This window comes from Erithacus rubecula (assembly GCF_903797595.1).
Source record: "Erithacus rubecula genome assembly, chromosome: 2".
NCBI classification, from domain to species: Eukaryota; Metazoa; Chordata; class Aves; order Passeriformes; family Muscicapidae; genus Erithacus; species Erithacus rubecula.
In genome coordinates this window covers 59,377,687-59,404,987 of record NC_136685.1, presented here as the reverse complement: position 1 = coordinate 59,404,987, position 27,301 = coordinate 59,377,687, and the positions used below count along the sequence as shown (strand labels likewise).

Below are 27,301 nucleotides of genomic sequence, written 5' to 3'. Positions count from 1 at the left end.
TGTCCCCCTGCTTGCCAGTAAGTAAAAGGGATCAGTCCCAGAGGTACCAGTCGGGTATGTTTGATTGGCACAGTGTGATCTTTAGGCAGGGCAGGGAAATATCAATGCTATTTTCTCTCTAAGCCTCAGATTCCCACTGGCCTGTTTATTCAGAAATCAGGTGGCAAAAACATTAGAGGATATGAAATCTTAGGCCCCCTGCAGAATACCCAGCCCTGATGGATCCCACTGCAAGCACGTTTGACCCCTGATCATCTTCACTATGCTTCAGTCTAGAGTTTTAATTGGCACTGTTGGATAAAAGATATCCCAGACTACAAAATTTCATGTTTTTTAAATCAAGGTTTTTTTAGGAGCTGAAATGTAGAGAAAGGAAATTTTATCTTGGTTGTGGTTTGGTAAAGGATCTGAAGCAGCTTTTTAGAGTGGCACTTTCACAAAAGCATTTTAAACCGAAGTTCATACTCCAAATTTGTAAAACTGCAGTGTTGGCATGTAGCATTGGCATTCGCTCTAACAGACTGAAATAAAAGATACACATCTCTGATTTTCTCCTTAAATTTAATTCCACTGTACTTTTAAAAGGATTTTGTACACAAGTTCTTTAGTGGCACAGCTCATTATATTTCTCCCTTACCCCTTACCTTTAGAAAAGAGCAAAAATGAGAATTTAGGAAAATAATAACTTATTTTATGATATAACCACAAGAATTGGAAGGAGGGAAAGGAGAAGAGTATTCTAGATTAAGGCTTGATTACGGAAATTATTTTAACTACATTTTAATTGGTAAGCTGTTGAGTTGTTATCATCAATGAGGAACTCATCAAGAAGCAGTATCAAAAGCAGTAAACATTTACATGGAGAAACCGAGCTCGCAAGCTCTGTAACAGTCATCCATAGAGTGTAGAGTTAAAAGTAAGTGGCTGGATTACAAGAATACATTGTACAAGGAGTATCGAGGGTGGAGTTTGGAATTAATAGTTGTTGTTTTCTTCTGGTTTTGTTCTCTGAATAAAGTAGGGGCAGGGCAGGAGACATTTGCACAGCCTCCAGCTGCACTGCTTTGGGGGCTCTGCAGAGTGAGGAACTGATCTCTTTCCTCCTGGAGACCTTTTCCATACAGACACAAGATGTCAGTCTCCAGGGCTTGCTTCGCTGTCAGTCCCTGATCATGGATTCTGAAGGTCCTCTGCAGCTCATAGACCTCTCATCTAATGGTGGCACATTTATAGCAGACCATATGTAAAACATCTCTGCATTCCCTTGATGCTGAATTATACCATTTAAATGGTGGAACAAGTTGTTAAAAGATGAAAAAATTGAAAGCTCCCTTAACTGCTGTATTATCCACCTGACATTCTCCAAATGCTAGTCATTAATTACTAATGCCTTGAAAATCAGAGCAGATATCCAATTCAGTTATGTTACATCTCCCAGCAAGAGTATTTCCATTATCTTATCATTTCCCATTCAAACCATTCTTCTTTGCAATTTTTAAAAGCTTAGACCCCACTGTTTCTTCTCAGTTGAGCCTGTAATCCACACAAAGGTATTTCTAGTCCATGCCTTTCCTATCTGCATGCAGGTGAAAATCAGTGTGGGTTTACATTGTAATTATTGCAAACTTAAAAATCTGACCCTCCAGCATCCCCCAAAACTACATTATGGCAGAATGTGTGCAGTGTATGTCATAACTTTGCTTTCCAATTGGTGATCAAGTACTTGGGAAAGGACTGAACATGATTTAGGGCTTAGACTGCCCTTGCAGTCCTTATACCTCAGGGCCTTCCTGTGGAGTGGGCAGAAGAGTTCACAGTCAGTCTTAGCAAGCCCTAGAGCTAAGCTCTCAACTGAAGTAATTCCCTTTAGATGCCAGCAAAAACTTGGCCCCATGGAGGCAAGGCAGGGTATGTTTCTGGAGTCACCACTAATGCCGGTCTTAAGTGAGCTGTATATTCAGAAATCATGGGGTTTATTTCCTGGCACATTTGTTCTTTGCTTATGAATATTTTCATGCCTGCCAGCACTCTGAAATGTAGACATTGAGTGTTGGGGGCAGGCTGGATGCAGTTTTTCATGCTGCTGACATTAATTGGAGGAACAGGCCTTCTCAGAAGGGGCAGTGTAGAAAATGTGTATGGGAAAATAATAAAATAAGGAGTTTCACAGCTAAATAAAGACAAGTGGCTGAAAATGGTTTTTACAGCTTTGGCTTTCATATGATTCATTTGGGAATCTACAGTTTTGCGCAACTAACAAATTAAGATTCACAACACCTTTCTGAATATAATTGCTTCTGTCTTGCAGATGGAGGAACAGAGGCATTGATGCTATAGTTTGAAAATATGTCCCCTGTTTTCAAGTCCCCAGGTTGAGATGCATTTAAACCTAATTCTCAGAAGCAATAAATGCCTCCATTTATATTCATTCATTTGTCGTTGTTTGTACTTGGTCTCTGAAAACCAGATGCATTGCCTTCTAAATAGAATGGTCATAATAACTGAAGTGACACGGCAGAGATCACAGAGCAACTGTAGGGTCAGACTGGGGTTGGGACCTGTGTCCTTTCATGACACATTTCCTTTTTATTCACTGAGTATTTGCCATGGATTCCTGAACAAAAGGAAAAGCACATTCTAGTTAGTTTTCCTCTGCTCTGTCGAACAAGTGGACATTATAGAGATGATACTGGTTGGGTTATTGATCAATTTTATAGTTACTTTACCTTGTCTTTCTAACCATCAAGAATTGTCTTCAGGTGTCTGCAATTATGTTTCTTGTTGTAGAATTGAAATTAAAAATATAGAGAATCATTTGTGTCACCTGCTTTTCTCCATTGTTTTGGTTGTTTTCCAGCACACAACAGTTTTGCCCTTTGTATTAATCGAGATGAGAACAACACATCATCAGTATCCCAGCAGGAGCTGTGGACTGGCTGCAGTGTGCACCTTCGCTGTTGGTTATATTTTATGGTAAGGGATGTACATGCTGTGTTTTCACATTGTATTGGGGGTTTTGTACTGCTAAATTTGGGCACATATTTCATTATGGATATAATCGCTAACAGATTCACGCTGCATGCCTCGTTTGGTCCAAGACCTGGGCTTTGTCTGGTTTCCCCAGATGCTTATATTTTTAGAAAGTATATGCCAAACCTCACACAACAGGAATTTGTTGAACAATCCCATGTAAGCAGTGGTCTTTCCAAGGGTACATTTTTCAATCTTTTTTCAAGCTAAATGTTTTTCTTGGACTTTAGTTTTATTGCTTGGGGTTTTTGTTCTATCAAATAAAATTTAGAATAGGCAAATTATTTCCTGCATCAGTATTTAAGCAGCAACAGAAAAGATAGAATGCTGTCTTTTTTCTTTTCTAGTTCATAAATTCTTTCTGTAAAATTGATTACAGAGTAATTCAAACACTCTAAAGTTTGTTATAAGAAATGCAAATGTTGGTGAGAGAGAAATTGAACTAAAATAGAAATAATCTTTCTTATACAACATTAAATTAAGTCTTTGGGCAGTTTCTAATCAAGGACCTGATTTGCATGACAGTTAGTATACTTTGGTCATCCTAGTATTTATTTTTCACTAAATCTTGGTTTTATTTCTATTTTTCCTTTGATGCCATCTATCCATTGTCCTTTCTGTATTTCATGACCCTCATTTCATATTCTTTGTTTTCATTTCACAACATTCTTCTCTCAACTAGGAAGGTATTTTCCAAAACTTCACCAACCAGAAGAGATAAAACTAATGTGAGAGTAACCTGGTCTCGAGGCAGTGCTATTGCACTGCTTCAACTGTGCAGTTTGTCCCGTTAGTCCAGGGGCAGAGAGGGCATTACTCATACATACCCACGCACACTCAGGGATCATACAGTGCTATTAATCCAGCTCAGGTGGGGTGTTGTGTCCCAGGACAGCAGCCACGTTCTGCCATTTGCATTTATAAACATACATACCCCTCTTAAAAAAGAATAATAGTTGTAATTCTAAGATAAGGGCAGACTTATGCAAAAACGCACGTGATTATTAGGGAAAAGTAATTGTGTTTTTAACTTATATATAGTGATGCTTAACTGTGATAGCTCTAGACCTTCCTGTAATGGTGCCTAGAGACAGATTGGCAGAGTTATCTATGGCTTGACCTCCTCTGGCAACTCATGTTTTCTCAAAATCATCTAAGTAAACACATGCAGTAGTATTTAATAAGAATTTAAAATTGAAACAATCCAGTTTTACAAGTGAAATAAAACCAGATGTGTCTTAAAATCATCTAAGAATCTGTTACAGTATCAGATGCTCATCAAGCTTGGTCCTGCCTACTACAGTGTAACTGTATCCTGCAACTACAAGGTTAAAGAAAATCGTAGGACAAGCAAAGCAGGAGAAGATTCTGCATTAAATAACTACTGCATTAGTAATTACCCAGGCACAGACTATGGTCATCTGCCTTTGCTTTTGCTGTTTATTGGTGTTGCCTGCACATATATTATTTCCAACATGGATAGGGTTACTCTCAAGTGATTTGCATTCTTCCAAGTTGTGATTTCTCTTTAAATGAGATGAGACAATCTTAAAAGTTCATCCTGCTGAATTATGCACGTACAACCCATTTCTCCTTCTACTGGTATGGAAGTAGGCCTTTGCAGGTTAGTGGAGGCAGACAAAAGCTACACTGTGCCATCACTTGCAAGTTCTGCATTTCTTCAGCCTGCAGGTGCTATTGAAGACTCTATCCAAGATGTTCTTGAGGCTGCAAGCCAAATTCACACAGGTTGGAAAAATCTACCAGAAAGTATGAAAAGTGAGGAGTTTGTCATCACTCTCATTCAGGGTGTGCCTTCTTTTCACAGGTAATCCACTGTCTTCCTGTTGCCAAGTGAGCAAATTGCAGTAGAGACCTTAATCACTCAGAAGGCTTGGAATTCCTAAATTTGGATTTGTTGTCCTTGTTGGCAGAACCTTCAAGGTTAACACAGCGTATTAAAATGAGATTATACCTGCAAATGACCTAGTTCCATACAGCCTGGTGGAACTTCCTTTGTACCTAGGGTTGATCATGGTTCCTGGTCTGGGGCTTAGTTTATGGTTTGTGGATTTTTAACTAGAATTTGGGGATCTGCCACTTGAGAATTTGTCCTTCTGCCTATTCTGGTTTTCCCTCAGTTGCAGTTGTTTTCACTGCACCTCTCAGAATAAAGTGAAGACAGTTGCTTATCAGACGTTCTCTATGTCTTGTTCTTGAATTTTGAATTCTTTTCCTATCTCATCTGAAACTTTCTTACCATCATGTATTATGTATTGCACTTTTTACTGGAAAGGACCATATAGGAGGATGTTGTTTAGGTTTGATTCTCTGAACGCTTTTTTCAACTCCAAGTAAAGTAAAGCTTGTTTTATTTCATGTGTGACTGAATCTGTCATGTATGAAAGAGGTGGTAGAATAGCAAGTGCTTTTTTATGTATAATTGGTAAATAAGAAAACTGGCATACTGTTCTGAATAACATCACTGAAATTGGAAGAACATAGCTAAATAACTTCATATCTCCTGAGTGTGATTCAGAGACTTGTTTTCTGAGAAACATCTTTTCTTGAAGAGTAAAAGCCTTTTTTTCTGGTTGTCGTTCCTTTTTTTTTTTTTTTTTTTTTTTTTTTTTTGCATTCTCTCCCTTCAGTCAAAGAATTTTTGAGTAGGCACACTTAGTTCATGCACACTCTGTAAGAGGGAGCTCACAAGGAACTGTGGTGCCCAGGCAGAGCATTAACAGACTTGCATTGCTTGATGCAGACCATACATGGGCTTTCAGGATCGAGGCCATGGGATAAGATGGGAAAAGCCTATTGGCTTTATTTAGCATGGCTTGAAAAGGTCACAGTTTGTATTGAATTGTTAAATCTAGAGACTGCTAAGAAAACCAGAGTGTTTGCCAGTACTACCAGAAAATTCTGCCAATGAGTGTACGGAGTTGGTTGTCAAGGAACAGAAAAGAGCCAGAAATGTGTTGCTCCTTGTAACAAGAATGACCTCATGGTAACTAATATCAGAGCCTAATATGTCCCTAAAATAAACTGAGACAAATGCATTTATTTTAAATGGTTTTCTTTTTCCCTCTACTTTTGAGCACTTCACGATGCCAAAAAAACAGACCCTAAGAATCTGACTCCACTGCTGTAGTCGTGCTGGGTTGCATGTTTGGGAGCAAAAGACTTGATCTGCTCTCTTGTTGCTATCTCAAATCCACTAGGAGCTGCCTCTACATATGCCAAGTTTGGACTTGATTCATTCTTCCATTCTTTTATAAATCTATTTTTAAAGAGCTTTTAAACTTTCATTTGAAAATAAAGTTTCTCTTGAAGTGACTTTAGGAGAGTTCCGTAGATTCACTGAGGAAGAGCATTTAGACGGGGTAATTTGCTGAATTCTTCTTGAACAAATTTAAGAAAGGAATGTACACGGAGGATTTGGAATGAATTTGAGATTGATTCTATCAGGCTTGCTGTAGGAGTTCCACTAGTGATTCTCCATAGAAGGAAAGGAAGATCAGAAAGAGCAGATGTTGGCACAGACTGCTAGGACAAACCTTGACATTCAGAAGAGGGGAGTGGTGGGTTAGAGTGTGAAGCTTGGTGAAAATTGACAGTCATATTGATAAAGAGGGGCAGGATTGAGAAACCAGAAGGATTTTTGAGGTTGGTGGTGCCAGTGGAGCAGAAGAGACATAAAATGCCTAGGCTGTGCTGAGGGTTTTTATGTAGGAAGGGTGTAATGCATGCTTTTGGAAGTGAGCACTGGGGATAAAAGTTCAATAAAGATGAGAGGAGTCGATGGTTAGAGAAGAAAAAAAACAAAAATAATAAAAATATAAAATGTCCTGGGGGCAAGTAAAAGAAATGAACAAAAATCGTAGGTTAAAAGAGAAGTGGATGAGGAAACACATAGCTCATGGGTCAGCAACTTCAAAGCTGAAATCATGCAAGTAAGTGGGGAATGCTGGGAGAGGGAGAGAAAAACAGACTTTGAAATCAAAGTGGAAGGCTGATGTAGAAGTGGATGATAGATGAGACAATACAGAGAAGGAGAAAAGAGTTGGAGCTGAATCTGCCCAGAACAGGAAAGAGGAGGAAGAAACAGAAGCAGCAGAAATAGGCCAGGGGAAGGTTAGCATCCCCTGTGCCTGACCCAGAAGGAGGGTGGGAGGGCAGAAGTGCTTTCAGCAAGAGAAGGCTGTATGGATCCCAAGCCTGTTAGGTCTGACATGGCCATAATGGACTGTTACTTTCTGGCTTGCCTCCCCCTCCACATCCTCAAATGTTTCAAAGCAACAACACAATCACAGATGACATGCATGGGTAATATGTTCTCACTTCCTTGTGTAGCTCCTTAAAATATAGCTCAAGAAGGCATAGCAACCATTACTGTATTTAAAATGAAAAATTATTTATCAAAATAGATGACTGCCAGAGATGACAGTGCTTTGCAGTGAATTTGCTAAGTTTCTGTCATTGTAGCTACCTGTACATAAACACAAATTTCTGCTAAGCTTTGTTCATCAGGATGCTGGCACCATGTCATGCTGAGCATGTTTTGGATGTGACATTATTTGCAGCTGCAGTTTCTTAGGATCTGTCTGATTCATAAGCAACTCCTCTCCAGTAGCACAGTCCTGTGACCCATGTATTGTTCTCTAATTGGATGAATGGGGAAGAATCCTGCATTAAGAAGATGGAACAAGAGGGATGATTATTGTTATTTCCTAATGATGATTGTTTATTGAACTTACTTTTTAGTCTTTTAAATTTTTAAACTATGTACATTCCTGATGTAGGTGTATTAGGTCTGGCTGGCTGTTAATATAAGAAGCCCAGCATCTTAATATAGCTGAGATCTTAAGAATTCTGATTAGATGCCGAACAAACTCTCCTGTGTTTTGTGGGGGGAGTTATGAAGATGTCCTCATGTCAATCAGTATTAGAAACCAAAGTAGAATAAATTTAGTGTAGGTCATTGTGCTCCTGTCCCTGAAAGCACAAGATTGATCCTACATTACAACCACAAATTGTTTGTTTGTTTATTTTGAATGTCTCAGCTGCTGTAAGCCCATCACCTCGTTTGGAAGACATTCCACATTTCACTAGCTCTGGCTGTTGTTGCTTTTTATGGAAAAGGAAGAGAGTGGTGCTGGAAAAGATCATGAAATGAAGGTGTAGAAAATGCCCATATTCTGTTGTTTGAGTAGCCACTGGGACTTGGTCTACAATTTGTCTGGAACCAAGGATTCAGCCTTCCTTTGTTCCACTCACTGGAAATATGAAGAGCACTGAAGGTCTGGAAGAGGATTTGCTGCTGCAAGAAGTAACCAGAAAGGAACTGCTTGTTTGTAGATGAGAGTTGTCATATACTCAGGCTCCAGGTATAGCTAATGTCAGATGTTTCAGGAGAGCTTAGCAGACTGTTATGAAACAACCAGCCTTCAAGGGGAGTTTTCTTCCAAAACTTAGGTCAAATGTAGGTGTTTAGATCCTTTGGTCTTGATGATTTGTATACCTTGTACTCTTTAAACTTAGGCATAATTGTGTGCATTGTTATTGCTTGTACAATCTCTTGATTTCAGAAACTTGCTAGAGTTGCATGATAGGGCCCAGAGAAGAGGAGTGGACTAAGTAGGCTTCCAGGCTTTCATATTTCAAATCTGTATTCATATTTCATATCTATATTTCAGTTATGCATCACTGAAAGGTAGGGTAGAGCATTCCAGAGATTAATTAGGTATCATTCAGAAAGATATTTCCATTACTAGATTTGAATTTCTTGTCTCTGAGTTGCATTGAGGTGATTCTTCTGTCACAAGGAAGAGAACTGGGAGCTCTTCTCCCATTTTGTATCATGCATTATTATTCTTTGTCTTTTCATTTGCTGCTCTTGAGAAGTTACATAGCCCCTTATCTAACATCCTCTTTTTCCAGAACTGATAGTACTGGTTGTTGATGACTACAGATTATGATGAAGGACTCGAGCTGGGCAGGAAATGGGTGGAGGCTCTCTCTGAGAGTTCAGACCACAAAGTCTGAGCTGTGACAGCTGAGAGCAGCCACCATGAAGGAGCAACCACTTTCTGTAACATCTCCCATTAAAGAATTCATGAGGTGTCATTGTTATTATCTGCTATTATACTCACTTGTTGAGCTTGATTCCACCAGGACTAATGTCTGACACTTGCTGTGAGAGCTGGATCATTTAAACTGACAGAGTACACATGAACCACAAGGTTCCAACAAATTTTTGTGCTTTGTTTTCCTTATTAACAAAAGATCTATATCCAAAAAATAAATGTAAGTGTATGTTCCCCACATAGTTTTCATTTTCTCCTGATTACTTTGATAGGAGAGATATACAACATCTACTGTATAGTAGAAGTGAAAATCAGCTAAAAAGCCACATTTTTTGACAGATTCCTTAAAAACAAGCAATACTGTGCATTTTCAAATAGCTTTTTCTGATTTCTACACCAACTGGTTGAAAATTTCTAAAAACAACCACTTTTTTTTAACAGACATTTTAATTTGAATACAATGTGTGAATATTTCCATTCCTTCTCTTCGTACTCTTTCTAACAAATGGCTAGATGAACTCCATGACCTGTAACACATTCATCTTTGAAAATAGACAGTTAGGCCTACATACCTGTTCCAAATCACTGGGAGGTTCAGGTTAATTTTATCTTCTCAGAAGTAGTCAGTCCAGTTTTAGTTTAAACTTTTTTTCCTCAGTTTATTTTCGATCTAAACGACACATTTTTTACACCTGTTCAAAAACAAAGTCTTCAATTTGATCTAGATTTGCACTCCTAAGTAAATCTTATTTCATGCTTCCCTGTGCTGAACTAATAATGAGGTTAGATAGGAGTAATGGCTGCTGGAATTGCAGCACTGAAGGCATTCATTAACACTGGCAATCAGCACTCTTGTGTGGAAGCTTTATGTGAGTGGTTGATCAACCCTCTCTAGTGCAGCCTCCAGACCGCCTGTATTCCAGCAGGAGCCAACCCACTGAGAAAGGCCACCAGGTGAGGTTTCCATGGCAGCAGTCATCCCTTTGCTGCTCCTGCTTGTAGTACAGACAATGCTGGAGCTGTCAGGTGTCACTGCTCAGTGGAGAGAAGGCTAATATTACTCCACCCCAGCGTAGCCAGCAGCGTGGTGCAGATCATTTTCAGAAGGATCAGGTGGGTTTGTGACTGTTGTCTCCAGAGCGGTGCTCGGTCCCTCTTGTGCTCAGAGCAGTTCTGACAGTGTGGCCATCCTGGGGACAGGCAAACAGCAGCTACACTGAAGGCAGGAGCAGCATCACCACTCAGGGAGTGGGCTCCTGTGCTGGGCAGCGGGGAGCGGAGTCCGTGAGCTGTCGGCAAAGCCTGAACTAACCAGAGATTGCTGACGTGCAGGAGCTCATCAGTGACTCATTGGCTGGATTCAGAAGATGCTTCCTCTCTCTAGCATAAATGTGTTCTAGTAAAAACCACTTCTGCTTGGTTCATAAAGTTGGCTACATAGATTCCGTTTAGAAGGTCCCTTAAAAAGTCCCTCTGTAAAGGTACTTTATAATCCAGGGAAGTTTCATCACACCAGAGAAAATAAGTGAAAAAGGGACTGGCTCTTTTTCAGTCTTTTTCCTTGGAGCTTGTTTTTCACAGAATGATTATTAGAAAAAAAAAAAAAAATCAATGAAAACTGAAAAAAGCAAATGAAACTGAAAATTGTTAGGCCATAGTAACCATTCCCTGCTAAGCCAGCCTGGTAGCAAGGGACATCCCACTACCTTCTACCCAACTGTCTCATCTTCTTTCATCAAAAGGACCATGGTGTCCCCTGTTACCATGGGTTACACAGGAACCTGTTATTTTTTCATAGATAATTTTATCTTGTCAGGTTAATTCTATCACAGAAGAATACTGGGGAAAATAACTGTAAAGTACAGAGATAATTTCCCATATGAGAACTGATTTGGAGAAAGGGAGTTTAATTGCGTTTAGATCATGCAGATTAATTTACTGACACATGTAGTTTCCCAAGTGAAGTGTCCAACTGTGAAGGGTTTGGCTGTAATAAAAGCTTTTTCAAGGAGGAGGGAAGCTATGACAACCATGTACATTTCCAGGGTGATTTTTAAGCAAGGATTCTGTACTCCCTGTGTGACAGAATTTTATGATAACAGTTCTGTGTGGACTTCTCTGTCTCTGCCCTTTAGGAGCCTTTGACTATTGATCCTAGTGATCAAAAATCTTCCTTAAACAAATAGAAACACCAGCAAGTGAAGCAAATCATGTGGACATGGAAATCCACATCTATAACAGTCTGTGCAGCTGCTCTAGCTGTGCTTTATTGTGAGCTTTTCTCTCAGATTTCCAGGTTAGAAAGGAAAAGATTCTTGAAGAGAGCCCAGCAAAACCCCCCAGCCTGCCTTCACTGTGCACTTTACCCAGTTAGCCTCTGAGATGTTTGCTCAGTTGTTTGCCAGTATTTGCTTTTCTTAACTTCCACCTACTGGAATGTATGGACTCTCTCTGCTCCCTCTGACTTCACCACACACTGCATCAGATCTCAACACAAAAGTGGTCCCATCAGAGGATACAGATGTCCACTGCAGCCACTCACAGCAAAACCCCACACCTGAAGTACTTCTTCAGGACTGCACTGCAGTAAAGCTGATAGTCTGTCTTTTGAATTATGTACCAACAGTGTCTACTGTAGCTGAATGCTAAAAATCTGTGTCACCAGAAAACTACCATCAGTCTTTTCCCTTTACTTTGATATGTTGGCTGTGGGGCTGAGGTGTAATTTTGTTTGGTCTTTTAAAAAAATTATTTATCTTACCTAGAGAAAAATTGCTAGATTCCAAATTATAGCAGGTAAGTAAAAGAAAAGGAAGACCAATCTAAAACACAGTTGCTAAAGAAATTACTCTCTAAAAGAGAATCTAAACCCTATGCTACTGGAAAACCCAAAAATTGATTACCATGTGTAGCGAGGAAAAGCGAAAGAAAAATGTAAGTGTGTTTGAAGTGAAGGTAGGATATTGCAGAAAGCAGAGAGGGATGGCAGGAGAGCTTGTAGAACCCTGAATGCTTTTAGGATAAAGAACCTGCTTGGAACAGAGGCTGCTGCAGTTTCCAGCTTTGGCATGAAATAGGGGTTTCCTCAGAAATGTAAGTGAAGGAGGAAATACCTGCCTACATCAGAAATGAAAACTGGCCAACTGCTCATTATAAACTGAAAGCAAAACAGTAAGAAGGTGGGAAATCAGTCATAGTTTCCTGATTTGTGATGTCTGTTCGGGATGGATGTTATCCAGATGCTGCAGTTCAGCTGCAACTTGCAGGCCTTTCAAGTGATTGCTTTTTGGGTTACAGCAGCTAAGTCTACAGGCCAAACTACTTTTGTAAAACAGGGCTGTAAGAGTCAGTGCTTGTTATTTTTGTTTTGTTTCAGGGTGTGCTGGATTCACCACGTTACAGGAGTGTGGGTGTACCCACTTCTTGAGCACCTCAGCCCAGGTGTCAAAATAATCTTTTTTGCAGCTGTTACCGTAGTAATTAATGTATTCTACTTGGTGGGAGAAGTCCTGAACAACTACATCTGGGATACACAAAAATGTGAGTATTGTTTTTGGAATATTATCTGATGAAATACACCATCAGGACTTGAGTATGTTTCTCTGAAAGTGTAGAATGTTTTAAGCTAACTAAAACAAAGGAAAATGGCAGAAGTTCCACTGAAATATCTTGCTAGCCTGCCCTTAAAAACAGACGGATGAACAGAATGGCTGCTGGAGAGCCTGATGAGCTATGAATATGTATTCTCTTTTATAACTTAGAGTACTAATTTAAGAGCTCTTGGCAATTACCTGATATGTTTACAACCCATTTATTAGCTGATGAACCCATTAAATGCATCTAGAAGAAAGTGTCATTCTGTGGGAATGCCATTAATGGTAAGCTTAGACTGAGAAATGAAAATATACTCTTTTTGTATTTTCAGGTATAAGGTGTTTTCTTACCGTATAAATTTACTCAGGGAAAATGAACATGTTCTTGTCAGTGAAATAACAGGAGTGAAAGATCACTTTAGTGCAGGGCAAACATAACTGTGCACAGTCTGCATCATCTATCCTGCCTAGGCCACCCATTGCTGAAGAGAGGAAAAGGGAAAAGAAGACAAACACAAGATTAAAAATAGGTTCCTTTTATCTATGAAAGATGTCCTTCATTTATCAAATTGAGTGAAATCAGCAAATAACATTCATAATAGCTGCTGTGGCAAATCACAACTGGAGGGAAATAAATTCACATGGTAGTTAATGGAACACACAACTCTCTTTAACAAGTCCTTCTATACCAGGTAGAATTTAATGCTAGAGCTCAAAGCAGTTCTACTTTCCATTTGTTTATAGTAGCATCCAGGTGCAAAATGTCTTTATTTTTGTTCTAGGAGCATCTATCACTGGTCATAGTGTTCAAGACGGGTATTCAGTCCTCAGTTTGATATCAAATTCACATTTATTTAACTTCTTCAAGTTAATTCAGGAAAGATGTTTCCAAAAAAGGCAGCTGCAAGGAATAGTTTCAAGGAATAATACAGGACTTGAGCTAAGTCCTGTATGAAGAATAATAGTGTGCTAAAGAATCACATGTACTTAGAAAGTCCATGAATAAGTAGATGGTGGAAAATCTCCTGCACTATTCCAAAGTATGCATAACAAAATCCCTGTTCCTTGCTGCCCTCCACCCTAGAGGAGCTAACTCAGTTGGGTCATTCTCCCAACATCTTTCAAGGTTTACCCTGGCATTATTTTCCTCTCCATCATTTCCTTCATGTAGATAAGGAATATTGATCCCAAGTCCTTTGTGGCTCAAGCACTTGCAAAACAGAAAATGCTGTGAGTCACCTGCTGGTTTGCTGAGCTTGAAACACTTTTTAAAACTTAACCCGAGGCATGTGAACACCACAAACAGCAGAGATGTAAAATTGTGCCAGTCTGTCACCATGCGAGACCTGGGAAAATATTATTTGAGAACTGTAGACTTAAAAGAGGCTTTTGAGCAGTAAGACTGCAAATCAAAACAGTCTGCCATGAGAAGATTTCTGGGGTGAGAAGGGGTTGTTTTGGGTTTGGAGATTTTTTATTTGCCTCTGGAGATGCATTAAATAGAACCTCACTACTGACAAAATGATTTGCAGTTAGTTTTTCCAAGTTAAACCACAAACATGGTAGGGAAGGAAAAATTTGCCCTTTGTACAAGCCAGTGTCTGTCCACAATTTTGAGGATATCTGCATTCCTGCCAAACTATTTGATGCATCTGCACTAGAGTGCTTCAGAAGAAAGGAAAGAGGTGCTTTCAAAAAGGCAAATAAAACAGCTTTTAAAATTATTGGAAAAGTTCCTTCTAGGAGAAAGCAGAAGCCTTAAGATTGAATCTGGAGCAACATTGTAAACTGTCTGTAATCTTTTGGTCCCAGTCTCTTGTTTTGGTGGTTTAACCTTCAGCTGTGGTTCTCCCATTACACCGGTGTGCCAGCAACACCCAGGGCCTTTGTACTTGTGCTGCTGGCAGCACGCAGACACATTTGTCTTGGTGCTGTTTCTTTCAGCAAGGCAGTTCTGCAGTTGTGCTTTCTAGCTGCAGATGAGTCTTACTGTTTCCCATACTGGAATTCATTAACTTATGTTTTTGAAGTGATTTATAGTGTACTTACTGTCTGTGCATATATTGCACTAGCAGGTAGGTGATCTTACTTGTGGCTGGATTTTCCTCTCGGCATTTTCAAGCATTGCTTCTTTTTTGCCTTTGGTTATCAATAGTCTTTCTTTTCCAGAATGCAGCAGGCCTGAAAACTTCCAAAAGAAATATTTGTATTTGAGATGTCTGGCAGAGAGGGCTTAGTCAGAAGAACAATGCTTTTGTCAGATACCAGTAGTAATTCATTGTCCAGGAACAGGCATATAAAATAGCTGAATGTTTCCATTGCCAGAAAAAACACAGTCTGCTGCCCAGCCCAGGCTTTGCTCAGCATAGAAAAGAGACGAGTCCTGAGCTAGAATAAATTCTTTAAGGAGCCCTACACTCAACTCAGCCCTCCTGATATTACTGAAAGAAATAGCCATTACAATAAGAGAGATGCACCCTCTCAGCAGCAATAGTTTCTTCATTCTTATACTTTCAAAAAAGGGTGATGTACCTGCAAATACTTAAAAATCCAATGTTGAAATGGAGAGGGGCTGCAAATTATTGAATTCAGGAACACAATTATTAAAACTTTTTTTTCAAACAAAGTTGATTGCTTAGATTCAGCTATAGTAACATCTATTTTAGTTTGTTAGTAGGTAAGCAGAGCAGGTGAGGGAACTCAGTGTTCCCAGACCCCTGCAGCCGTCAAAGGCTGGGCATGCAGCAGGGGGTCAGGCTGATCTGAAAATGGGAGGGCGAGAGGGAGGGAGAGAGGGAAGGAGGATTGTGCAGTTCATTTCTGAACAACCACTGCCATCAGGTGTGCAGATGCTCTTTTCCTTCACAGCAGGTGAAGTAACACATGCGAGCAAGTTCAGGAGAAACAACATCAATAAAGGGAAAAGAAAGATTAATGCATTAGAGGAATCTCTGTAAGCAAACCCTCCAGTGGTATTCATTGAGAGATTTTTAAAAGCTGCTCTCCATATGTTTTCAGGTATTGAAGAAGGAAAGGAAAAGCCAAAAGTGGAGTGAACAGTAAGAGGCAACACAGAGGATTGTTTATGGCTCCATGGAAGATTTCTCATCCCCAGCAGAGCTTGGCCTGGAGAGGAGTCTTTTGGAAAGGAGGGAGTTTCATGGGCCCACTTCTCAGTGCAAGGATATTTTTGGATTTTATATGGGGGTAAAATGATTTTAGCTAAGAATAATATTAATGTTTCAACCTTCAATTTCTCCATGCTTGCATGCGACATACAAGATGTATATTTATCTCCAAGGCATTCTCAACATGCATTTCTTGAATCAAATAAGTCATTAAACCATTAAGTCATTCAATCTTTTTACTTCTGCCAAGAAGAACAATGAGTCCATTCTCTGTATTGTTTGAGAAAGGCTTAACCAGATAGGTTGAATGCAGGGAAACAAAGCAATCCTATATATTTCAAATTACAGCATAGAAGTTAATTGCATGAATGTATCTAAAGAAGAGTTCAGTCTGACTGAAATATTAATGTAACACTATGTAACAGTTGCCTTAAATTTGTTATGTTAATAATTTTACCAGTCCAGTGAAATCTTACTTGCAGTGTTAAGATCTTAAGACCTAAATAAAAATGAAATTATCCTTGCATTTCTGTTTCTTTGTGCTGATTCTTGAGATTTTAGATGGATCAATGGCATTTGAATTATACATTTTTAGGTTTCCCAGTGTCAACTGTAGATTATATCATTTCTACATAAGGATTTTTCTTCTTATTTTCATAGCAAAATAACAGATCCTGCATTTTCAAGTTGTAAGTTCTCAGTAGGTGGGCTGAGCTGTTCATGTTGTACAAGAGAGCATTTAAGTCTTAACTTCAGAAAGGAACATAAGCAAATGTTTAAAGTTAAGCATATGCCTGTTTGTATAAGGAATCCAGTTGCAAAATATTAGTGATTATTTTAGTTTTACATGATTTTGTTTTATTATTAGACAATCAAGAAGTAACTCTTGTTAGGCAGACTCTAGTAGGCAGAAAAAATTGTCTATAACTAAAATAAAGTTAATAGAATAAGTTTTAGCAAGAGATTATTTATTAAAAAGTGGCTTTACAATCCAAATGTTGGTATTCATATCACATATTTGTTCATTAGTGTATTTAGTCATTTGTTTTAACACATGCAGAGCACTTTGAGTATGTGTGGTGTTAATGTGTTGTTTTTAGTAACGGGATTTCTGCAGAGTTTTAATACTGTTAAACAGTGTTTCTGCTCTGGTATAACTCTAGGGAAAACTGATCTCCTGCAACTCATTACATACCTCCACAGTACTTTTAAAATGTGTTTATGTACACACTATCATATGAAACAGCACAAGTTCAACAATGTGGGTTTTTTTGTTTGTTTCCTTTAGAAATAAGACTTAGTAATTATATTGTCCCTCTCTGTCCATCCACTAGATTATTTTTAACTTGCTGACCAAGAGTTGCAAAGATTTCAAAGCTAAGAAAATTACTAGAAATTTCATGGAAATAAGTGGCCAGATGAAGAAGGAGCTCCTCTAATGATCCTACAGGGGGGGAAGACAGGACACACAAAACCAGCAGAATTTGGAAGCAAATGTCCATAGCCATGTGGCTTTTCATTAGAGATACTGTGTTCTGCTGTTTGTGAATTCCCCCTTACATGTGCATGATGTTGCAGCAGGCTTTTATAACTCAGGAAGGAAAGAAGGCATGGATTCAGTCATGTTTAGTGAGCTAGTTTTAAAGTCACTGCTTCTGAAAGGTGTGGTAGCACATGAAAGTAGTGGTGGACAGTGAATGTTCTGGGGGATCTGGCTGTGCTTTCCAACAGCAGTAGCCAAATCCTGTTGACTTTTGGTCATATGAGGAATTTGGATAACCTATGCTCTGCTGTTAAGTTTAGGACATTTTTTAATTTTTTTTTTTTTTAATTTCATTTCACAAGTATTGTTTCCTTCACAGAATAGGGAAGAATGTTTTAATTAAAAATAAGAAGTGCCAAAATGTCACACAGCTTTACTCATTCTGCTAGAGCACACTGATCATGCCTACCCTGTATGTGGCACCACCAAGTTCTGAAGGTCTGAGATTCAAAAACTGACATAGATGGAAAGATTCCTGCTTCTCTGCAAGTTTTTCAGCTGCTCAAGATAGGTTTTTCTTCTAATACCATGTCATTATATGCAATATAGGAAATGTAGTAAGAATATAAAGAGAACAGAAATGTCAGAGATCAAATTTGCTTAGGTGAATCCACAGGTAGGTGTCCAAGTGAAAAAAGACTCCCTTTCAGAGGTATAGCAATGGCATACTTAAAGTTGCCATCCCTCATATCTGTGAATTCCCAAGTACTCAGCATCTCAAAAAATAGACACCAAGCTTAGATCTCATTTAAGCCCCTGAGGTTGGCAATGTTAGCCAAAGGCAATGTATGTGACACAAAATGTGGTGGGTTCCATTTGGTGTAAGAAAATTTATAGTATTCCAAGAAGATTTGAACTCAGTTTGTCTTCTCACATCTCAAAAAGTTCTCCACCTCCTGTGAGCTTTGAATCATCATACTTAAAGTCAAAAACATTTTAGAGCATTAAATCCAGCCTCTGATGTATGAACAATGATATAAATAACTTGGGGGCCTGTGTACCCAGAGAGCACTCTTCTAGACTGTGTTCATTCCCTTTAGGATTACACAATCCATCATTCTTAAGAAAGATGATGGATGAATGATGACTAAAATAAAAAGTCACTTGTAAACTTGCCAAATTTCAACCATCTTGGCTGAAATTGCCCCTGAGAGGTATTTCTCTTGGGGGAACTGTTTTTTTGGTGGAAAGCTTTTGTCAGAACAAGTCATTTATTTCCAAGTGCAAGTCTATGAAAAAAAAAAAAAGTCTGGAAAACTTTTCTCTACTTTTGCTGTGAGCTCAGTCTGAGGACAATATTTATGTTTGTAGCATTTCTGAATTTGTGGGAATGTCTATTTGTCTTTGTCCAGATCTTAGGAAAAAAAAAAAAAAAGCTTGCATTTCCCTATGCATGTAGTGCACAGATAATTCTCCAGAGTGTTTATCAACTTTGGGAATAATCCATCTTGCGGCTGAATAGGATTTTCCCTGCCATCCCTGGTCTGTTGATCCTCTCCATGCCTTTACTACCCACGACACAGATCAGAATGGGGAAGCCACTTTGCTTCCCATGTATTGTCAATACCTCCCCAGAGCTGTTGCAAATAAAGCTGCATGGAATTGTGAGGGAAACAAAGCTTTGATGACAACCTGAGCAATGAGAATAGGTTCATCTAGATGGATGAACTAAGTAAAAAAACCTCTAGCTTTTCCCTCAAGGACTGCAATTAAATGAAATTAGTAGTGTTTGTATGTCATAGCTGTAATGATAAACCACATAGAGAACTCTGCAAAGGAATCATTAGTTTTGTTGTCAGAGAAGAGCACAGTGTGCAGTAAATAAGGCTACCACACCTTGAACCACGAGAAAAAAACAAAATACAGTTTCATCATTCAGTGAGCACCATCCATCAAGTGTTACAAATGAGGCACAGGAAAAAAATATTGTGTGATCATCTAATTAAAGGCAATATCATAATTCATGCTCACAAGGGGCCAAATTAAGGTTGAACAGACAGCCTAAATGCTGACATTACCTCACTCTTCAATACTCAACTTTTCAAACTTAGTAATCTCTTTTTTTAGCAATATAACACAAAATAATGGCTTTGAAAAAAGGGCTGGCTAGAAAGTTTAGCCACCATGTTGTCATGAATTTCATTGTGACTATGTCCCTAATTTGGCTTTAGAAAGCTCATCCTTACTTTCTGCCTGCATGTTCAGCTGCCCCATAGTTCCCACACCACTGTGTTACAAAGGTTTTTGCCATAATTTGCCAACTTGTGCCACAATTTAAACATTAAATTATTTCAGTCTGTGATTTGGCTTGTGTGGGGTAAAACTGTAATTTGCTGTCTTTGTGTAGCAACCATTCCCTTATTTTAAAGGAAAATGGCAAATATTTCCCCTAATTTTTCCTAGTCTTTGCTTCTCTGCCCACGGGAGTAATATGAGCAAAAATCACCACCAGCGCACGTCAAAGCCACTTGGACACTGAGCAGGCTGACAAATGGCTCAGCACTCTGCAAGCTCCAGGGGGCAGTTTGTAGTGCCAGTGTATAAGGCAGGCACTTCCCCGTTCATTTTTTCCTGTTGAATTTGCTTTTCAAAGACTGCTTCAAATCCTAACAATTTATTATTTGCCTTTTATTTTCCATAAGGATATGTCAATCTGCTGTGATTCACACTTCAGTAGCCTTTGAAGACTTAGACATCATTAGACTGAACACTGAAAAGATTCATCATCTACAACATGAGCTGATGTGTAGTCCCACAGAGACCCTCAACCTGAGGCTAGCATCACCAAGGCAGGTTTGGTGTTTCTGCCCTGGGAGTAAATGAGTGAGTAATAGAAGAGGTGTAGGTGAGGTCACCTCTGAATGCAGACTTGGAGAAGTGCTACAAATCCTATCTTTTAATGCTCTCTGTAGTCACGTGAGTAGGGCCAAACAGTGACAGGTGTTTTCTGTCTGCAGCAGCATGAGAAAGCTCCTGATCAAAGCCTGGTGCATCCTAGTAGAGGAAGTCATCTCCACTAGGGTACCCCAGCTGCTCTGCTCCTGTGGTTCAGAACTTTACCCACTGCTGTGGCCTGCTGGTTAAACTGGGGTCACAGGTGTTGCTGGGAAGGACAGAAACCTGGCAGTTTGACTACTGCCAAAATCACAGGGAAGAAAAGAACAGCTGGAGGTTTGGCTGGTCAGCTCTCTACAGTGGCAATGATCTCTCCCTTCTCTTTTTAAAGCAAGAACAAAGGGAGAATGAAACTAAACTGGAGAGTAAAAAGATGTAGCTGTTGAGATCTGTTTAGAAAAATTCTTGGGCACATCCTGAACTCACAGCACACACAGGTGCTTTTGATTGCAGGGGCTTTGCTGAATGAGGGAACAAGTGGACTGGCATTTTGTATAGTGCTTCTAATGAAGTAATGACAGGGGTTTGGGCTTAGAGTGAAAATGGGCATTTTGAGCATAGCTACTTCCTCTTGCTTGTATTATTTAAGTAACCAGGAAGAACAGAACTGCCCAATTTACAGACCACAAACATGAAATATATTTAGTGTATATTCTCCAAAATGACCAATTTTATTTTTATCAAAAATGCACTCTGTTTTGTTCAAGTAACAGATGGAAATCAATGGGTTTTAATGTAACCCAGAAGAGCAAGTTGTAGTTTTATTCTCTTAAGTGCCCCTTTGTTGTTCAGACCACAGCTGTAAAGGGATTTGAGCCTCATCACAATAAATGCCAGTACAGAAATTTGAAAGGTAGGCCACAGACTTTGTGGGCCACTGGAGAAGGTATCTGCTGTTCCTTAGAGCTGTGTAAAATGAGACAGAAATGAAATAACATCTTTTTCGTGTTATTAATGTTGTAACTGGCCATGGTGTTCAAATTCAGCATTTTATATATAGCTTGTATATTAAAAAATAAACATCTCCCATTAGGCTGGAGAAGTATCTCCACAGTGTGCATTCTAAATGGAGAGATTGCTATAGTGCAGTCAGTTCTAGGACAGAATATCTCTTTTCTCTCTGTTATAGAGACCTCTGTTTGTGTATTGTGTAGACAGAAGTTAAACACACACATGGACACATATACATACACATATGTATATACACAGGATCTTCTGCAGAAACAGATGATGACAGTTGGATGTTAAATGGCAATTACTTACTTAGCATGGAAAGAAATCAGGCACTGTGGAAGGCATCATTCTTGACAGGGGCAGTAATGTCACCATAAATCCAAACTGAAAGCCTACATTTCTCCTGAGAGTAAGCTGCTGGCTATCCTGCCTGTAGCAACAGGGACAGTCTGTAGCTGCAGGACTCTGCACTTCCTGCATTTCTGCAGGGAGAACAGTGCCTGGCTAGCTGTCTACTTATAATTGTCTTAGCTTATTAACTATGTCAAATAAAATAAATTGTTCTTATATAATACTGTTTCTCAGTTTGGCTCTGAAGTTTACACCTGACAGATGTAATGGGATTAAAGAGTGGGAGGTCACCCCTCTTCTGTGACTGGTATTAAGCTGCAAAACCATTCACTCTAGATGTGGCTTAACAAGAGTGCTATTAGTCATAGAGTAGGAAGAGGCTATTAGTCACACAATACTTAGTGAGGCAGCAAAAACTACAATAATGGAGGACTTCAACTACCTGTGTGTATTCTGGCCAAGAGTTACCATGGAACAAGTAATGAAGAGAAAATTTATTGAATTTTTTATTTCTTGAAATGGGCAGGTGTGGAGTACACTAAGGCAGGGAGGGCTTTCAAACACAGGTGAAGCTCAGATGTCTCATTGGAGATGTAATCCCAGCAGAACCACTAAGCAGTACTGACCACAACATAATTACATTCACCTGTCTGGGGTGTGAAGAGGTCCTGGTTCCTTTGGTACCAGGTAAGGTTCCAAAGCTTTTTACAGTAACCCTAAACATTGGAGAAGAGTGGTGGAGAGGACAGGAATGTGGGGGGGAAGATAGAAGGAGCTGTTACCATCCAAAGGTTACCTGCCTCCAGAAGACAGTTGTACAAAGGAGCCCCCTTGGCACAAGTAATGGGAGCATTTGCCATTCAATGGGAATGTTCTGGAGTGAATGCTTATTGGGCAGGTCTGGGGAGTTGTGTCAGAAGGCAGCCAAGAGTGGATAAATCATCCTGGTTAGAAAAATTACCTCACTCAGGTATAGCCCACAGCTAGGTGCATACAATCCAGAGAGAGCATTCAGTCAAAGTGAGTTTTGGTCTATTTCTGCTGAGGCCTTAGAGTTATGCAGGATTTTGAGTCCATTTCTTGGAGAAGGGGGTTACTGAGGCCAGTATGCAGAAATGGTATGCAATAGGCATCCTGCCAAGGACAGCACAGCATGTAAAATCCCCAGTCTGAGGAGAAAGTATGTAGGCATGTGACACTATGTTGTGGTACCTTTAATGTCAGAACCACTGGTGGGATAGCTGTAGTTAGAGACACACATACACAGTGGTACAATAATATTCCAACTCTTTCTAGCAATACAGAGTTTTTGAAAGGAGCCACAATACTGTCCAGGCAGTAAGCTTAGAAAGAGGTCCAGTGGGTGGACCTATCATACAATTAAACCTAGAGCACTTGTAAAGTCAAGTACCTGGCTGTCACTGCTGTAACACTGTCAGGGTTACACACATGGGTGTCACTGCACAGTGTTGCAGCATCCCATTTGTGGGGCCCACAGCTTACCTTGTGTGATGTGCAGTGCCTTTCCTACAGTGGGAAGTCCACATAGCCAAAGCCATCCCTGGGGTTAGCCAGGGTTAGCCTGCAAACAGGTATTCTGCTCTGCTTGGGAACTCAGCTCCCACACAGGGTGGCATATAGATACTGGCATGTACCATTGGAATGGTTTTTGTGTGTGTCTGGAGATTTCAGGCTAACTGAAAGCAAAAAATAAATAAATGAAATCCTGAAAGAAAAGAGATGTAAAGCTTTGCTTAATAGAGCATTAATTATGCAGGTACTGAAAGATTTCTAGTTCCTTTCAGCACTCAGAATTTAGATTCTTCTGGATATACTTAATTTTTTAAAGCCCTCTACATTTTGCAGTTTACACATTTGCATAGCGTAGGACTACTGTCAGGAACATATATCTACAGATCTGGGGCAGGAGCTGTTCTCATCATTTCAGTGGGATGGAAAAGAGAAAACAGTTCAAAGGAGGAGGATGGGGGAAGGGAAGCATTTCCATATATTTTTAAGGAATCATGAAGACACACAGGCAACTGTGTCAATCATAAGACACAGTTCTCTCTTTAATATTGTCAGGAACACAAAAGTTCACAGAGCACATGTGTGAGAGGGTGCTGTGCTGCCTTGACTACATGATCTGCATGATACATGTCAGAAGATGGGAATGTTGCTATGGCAATTCTTCCCTCTCCTGAATACTAAGTTGTCAAAGAAGCCAGTTCACAGTCAGGCAGGCTCACTTATGAACTTGGCTGCTTGAAGATGCTAAATACTATTTATAACTTCTCTTGCAAGCAGACAGCATTGTTTTCTACCCTGGCCTCTTAAGGCCCTGTGCCCCAGCCCTCCAATATTCCTGATGTTTATGTGATTTGGAAGCTGCTGAGGGCAGAGATTTAACTGAATTTTGTGCTGAAGAGTGTTGGGGTTTTCCCTCAGCTTATACAGTGTCCTTCATCTTGCTAAGAAGGCAACAGACAGATGGGTCTTTCTGCATTTCCAAAAGTCATCTTGCTGTTTTTATAAAGTTCTGGATTGAGTAATTCATTTATCTTTACTTTCAGTCTGCAGAGGAGTATCCTGTTCTGCTAATGCTTCCCCCTGGCAGGACAGCAAGAGAGGGACTGGCAGCCTGCTGGTGCCCCCTACCAATTTTTTTCACTGGGTGACCCTTAAAGCCCATCCAGTCCTTGCTTCTGCTATTGAGCTATTCCCACTGTTCTATGTGGGAACTGCAATGGGAAAGGGATGCCTTTACTGACAGCTCTCCTACTGCACCTGTGGTTTCCCTTAGACATAATGCTCTGTTTTAAAAAAAACCTGTATAGCACTGCTTTGTGGAAGCAAAGCAGCTTTGTTGTTGAGGCAGCAAATTTCAGTAGATGCAGGGATTCCTATATTGCAGTGTATCCCAATGTCCACGTTGTATCATATTTTCTGGTAGCACTCTCTGTTTTCAGCTATTTTTCCTTTAACCTAATTTTCATTTTGTAGATTGGAATATTCCTCACTAGGAAATTATAAATGTCTGATTCAGGCTAAATTTTCTAAAATGGTTCAGGTACTCCAAAACCAAAGATAAGTAAAAACAGACTGTATTGTTCATATTAAAAAAAAAAAAAAAAAACTTCAAATTAGTTGGTCATACTGGTTTTATCTTGGGCTTTTCTCTTCTTATTATTTTTTTTTTATTCTGATGGATACTGCTGTAGGAAACTCTTCAGGTAGGCAAAATGTAAAAGCCTCATCTGATGTGCTGTAAATTAATTGGTACAACATAGGAAGAGAAAAACTGTTGCTGTGTTTACATGTGTGATGCTGTGTATTTTACTTAATTTTACCTCCTCACAGTTGACCAGTAAGTTTTTTTATAGTTTGAACTAACTCCTAACCATGGACTCTAGGAGTACTAAAACAAATGAGTTCTGCAAGAGCAGAAATGATCAAGGTAAAAGGTGCCATTGAAAACTATGACAATCTGTATACTAAAGTATTCCAATACCCACCTCAAACACAGAATGTACCCAGCATCTGGATTTGATCCTTCAGTGATCCATTAAAGAATATCAAAGCCAACAGAAAATACAAGAATCTGTCACAGAGAAATGTGACCAAAAGAACAAAAAAAGATAATTTTAATGTCATATTCCAATAAAGCAATGAAACTCTCAGACAAGTCACAGGTTAATGTACAAGAAGAGACATTTGCAAGTACATGACATCTTTGAAAACTGCAGGAGCAGATGCTTAGAGAAATGTGTCTTCCTGATGTAGCATTCATTTGTGCCTGTAAGAAGAAATAAGTGGAAGAGTTTAAAAATCAAGCCTCGACTCTGTAATGCATATGCAGGCATAATTTAGATAGCCCCAAAATGTCACTGACTTAATGATTTATTTTATGTCTTGTTTCTGCTGTGCTCATCAAGAGAGCATTACTTAGTCCAGCTGGTCTGAGGATTTTGATACCCATGTGACTCAGAGGCAGGGATTCAAACCACATTGGCCCATACGGAGATGTCAAAAAGTTTCCACAGTGCAAGGGACACAGAAGTGAGAAGTATTTGCTGGTTTATAGGGATTAACACAGAGAGGTCGATTAGCAGCTTGCAGCTACTCAGACCTGGGATTCTTAAACTACACTCTTCTTTCTTTTCCATCTAAGCTCGTTTTGTTTCCAGAGGTTTAGGGGACGAACCACCCTGCTGCAGGTACTTTCCGTGTTTCTGAGCAAGCAGGCCAAGAAAAACAGCAGACCAGGATAATTTTCCTACTGTGCTCCACACCAGCTAGAGAAGGATGATGAAGTGCAGGAGATTGGCTGACAGTGCAGCTCTCCCTGTTGAAGGAGACCAGCATATGCTGCTTTCTTATGGGCAGGATTGCCTTGCCCCCAGGTCACGGTGTTGTGCTGCTACAACTTACCCAGAGCAGCTGTAGATGTCATGTCTGAAAGACTGAAAAGCTTAAAATTCCCTGCTCAAATAGCAGCTTTTACCTCGTGCTGCCAGAAGCTGTCCATGACCACAAAGCCTCATCTGGGATGTGACCATGAGAGCCTCCTCAGGCTGCCTGCCTCTCGTGACCACAGTGTGATCCCTTTGCTTTCCCCACTGAAGCCAAGAATTGCTTGCCCATCCCTGGAATGCAGCTCCTCTGCACTCACAGCCATGAAAAACCACAGGAGCTGGACTAAACTGAGATTTATTCAGGAAGAGGGTCTGAATCCAATTAGAGCAAAATAAACAGTCAACGTGACACATTTCCTTCTCACCTCTGCAGCAGCTAATCTAGCTGATCCCTTTGTGTTGTAACAGGAAAATCCCTGATACCTTACAGCTCTGCAGCCAGTACTGGAGGACACAGCACAGGCAGCAAAGACCAGCTGGGCCTCCAGCCCACCCAGCTCTGCCTTAGGTACTGCGAGCCAGCAGCTGCCTCTGGTGCCTCAAACTTTCTGCTACGGAGCTACAGGCAAGCTCTGACTTGGGGCCACATCTCATTTTCTTCTTCCCAAATAAGCATTCTGCTTTGCTGCTGTGATGCAAGTTTCCTAAATAAGATATTCTGGGAAAGAGATCTTCCTGTGTGCTCTAGAGAGGAGACAGTAATTTCTTTCGGGAGGCAAGGCATTCCCACAGGCTGCACTGACATCCTGTGGCATGACTTGCCTGCCTGGAAAGAGTGTGGAGGGACAGCTTTGCCCCTCCATGTCCCCTCTCTACTCACTGCAAGTCCCTCTTGCCTCATCCAAACCCTTTAGGAGGGGAAGGGGCACCTGTCCCCTTGCTGAGTCCAGCACCAGCTCCTGCCCACTGTGCCTGGCAGACACAGCTCCTGATGTCACCTCAGCTGTCACTCACCCAGCCACCACCAGCTTGGGAGTGAGGGCCCCCCACTCCTTTTTGGAGTCATCTGAATCACTGCCCACTGCACCAGGACTGTGTGAGGATGAGCTGTAGTGACCCAGCACTGGGTGGGGTGCTGCTGGAAGGGTGGGAGCTTTTTTAAGGGAAAAAATGATGAAAATCCTTCATCCCCCCCATTTCCAACCTCTGCCAACAGGGCACTGAGCCCTGCCATGAGGTTGCCAGGGTGTGCAGCAAGCTGCATCCCTCAGCCCAGGCTAAGACACTGTGCAAAATAGCACCCAGCCCCTCAGAAGTTGAATTTAATTTTACTCCCCCTTGGGGAGTAGCGTTAATCCGTAACTTT

The 27,301-nt window shown here is 40.2% G+C and overlaps 1 protein-coding gene across 1 annotated transcript in view; it reads left to right on the top strand.

The window, feature by feature from the left end:
• Positions 1–16,363, top strand: part of AIG1 (androgen induced 1) — a 122,596-nt gene extending 106,233 nt beyond the window's left edge. The window contains exons 4-6 of the mRNA XM_079331838.1: positions 2,858–2,973; positions 12,493–12,656; positions 15,728–16,363. Of these exons, the coding sequence (XP_079187964.1) occupies positions 2,858–2,973; positions 12,493–12,656; positions 15,728–15,765 (318 nt within the window). The 3' untranslated portion in view covers positions 15,766–16,363. The remainder of the gene's footprint in view (positions 1–2,857; positions 2,974–12,492; positions 12,657–15,727) is intronic.
• The last annotated feature ends 10,938 nt before the right edge of the window (positions 16,364–27,301 follow it).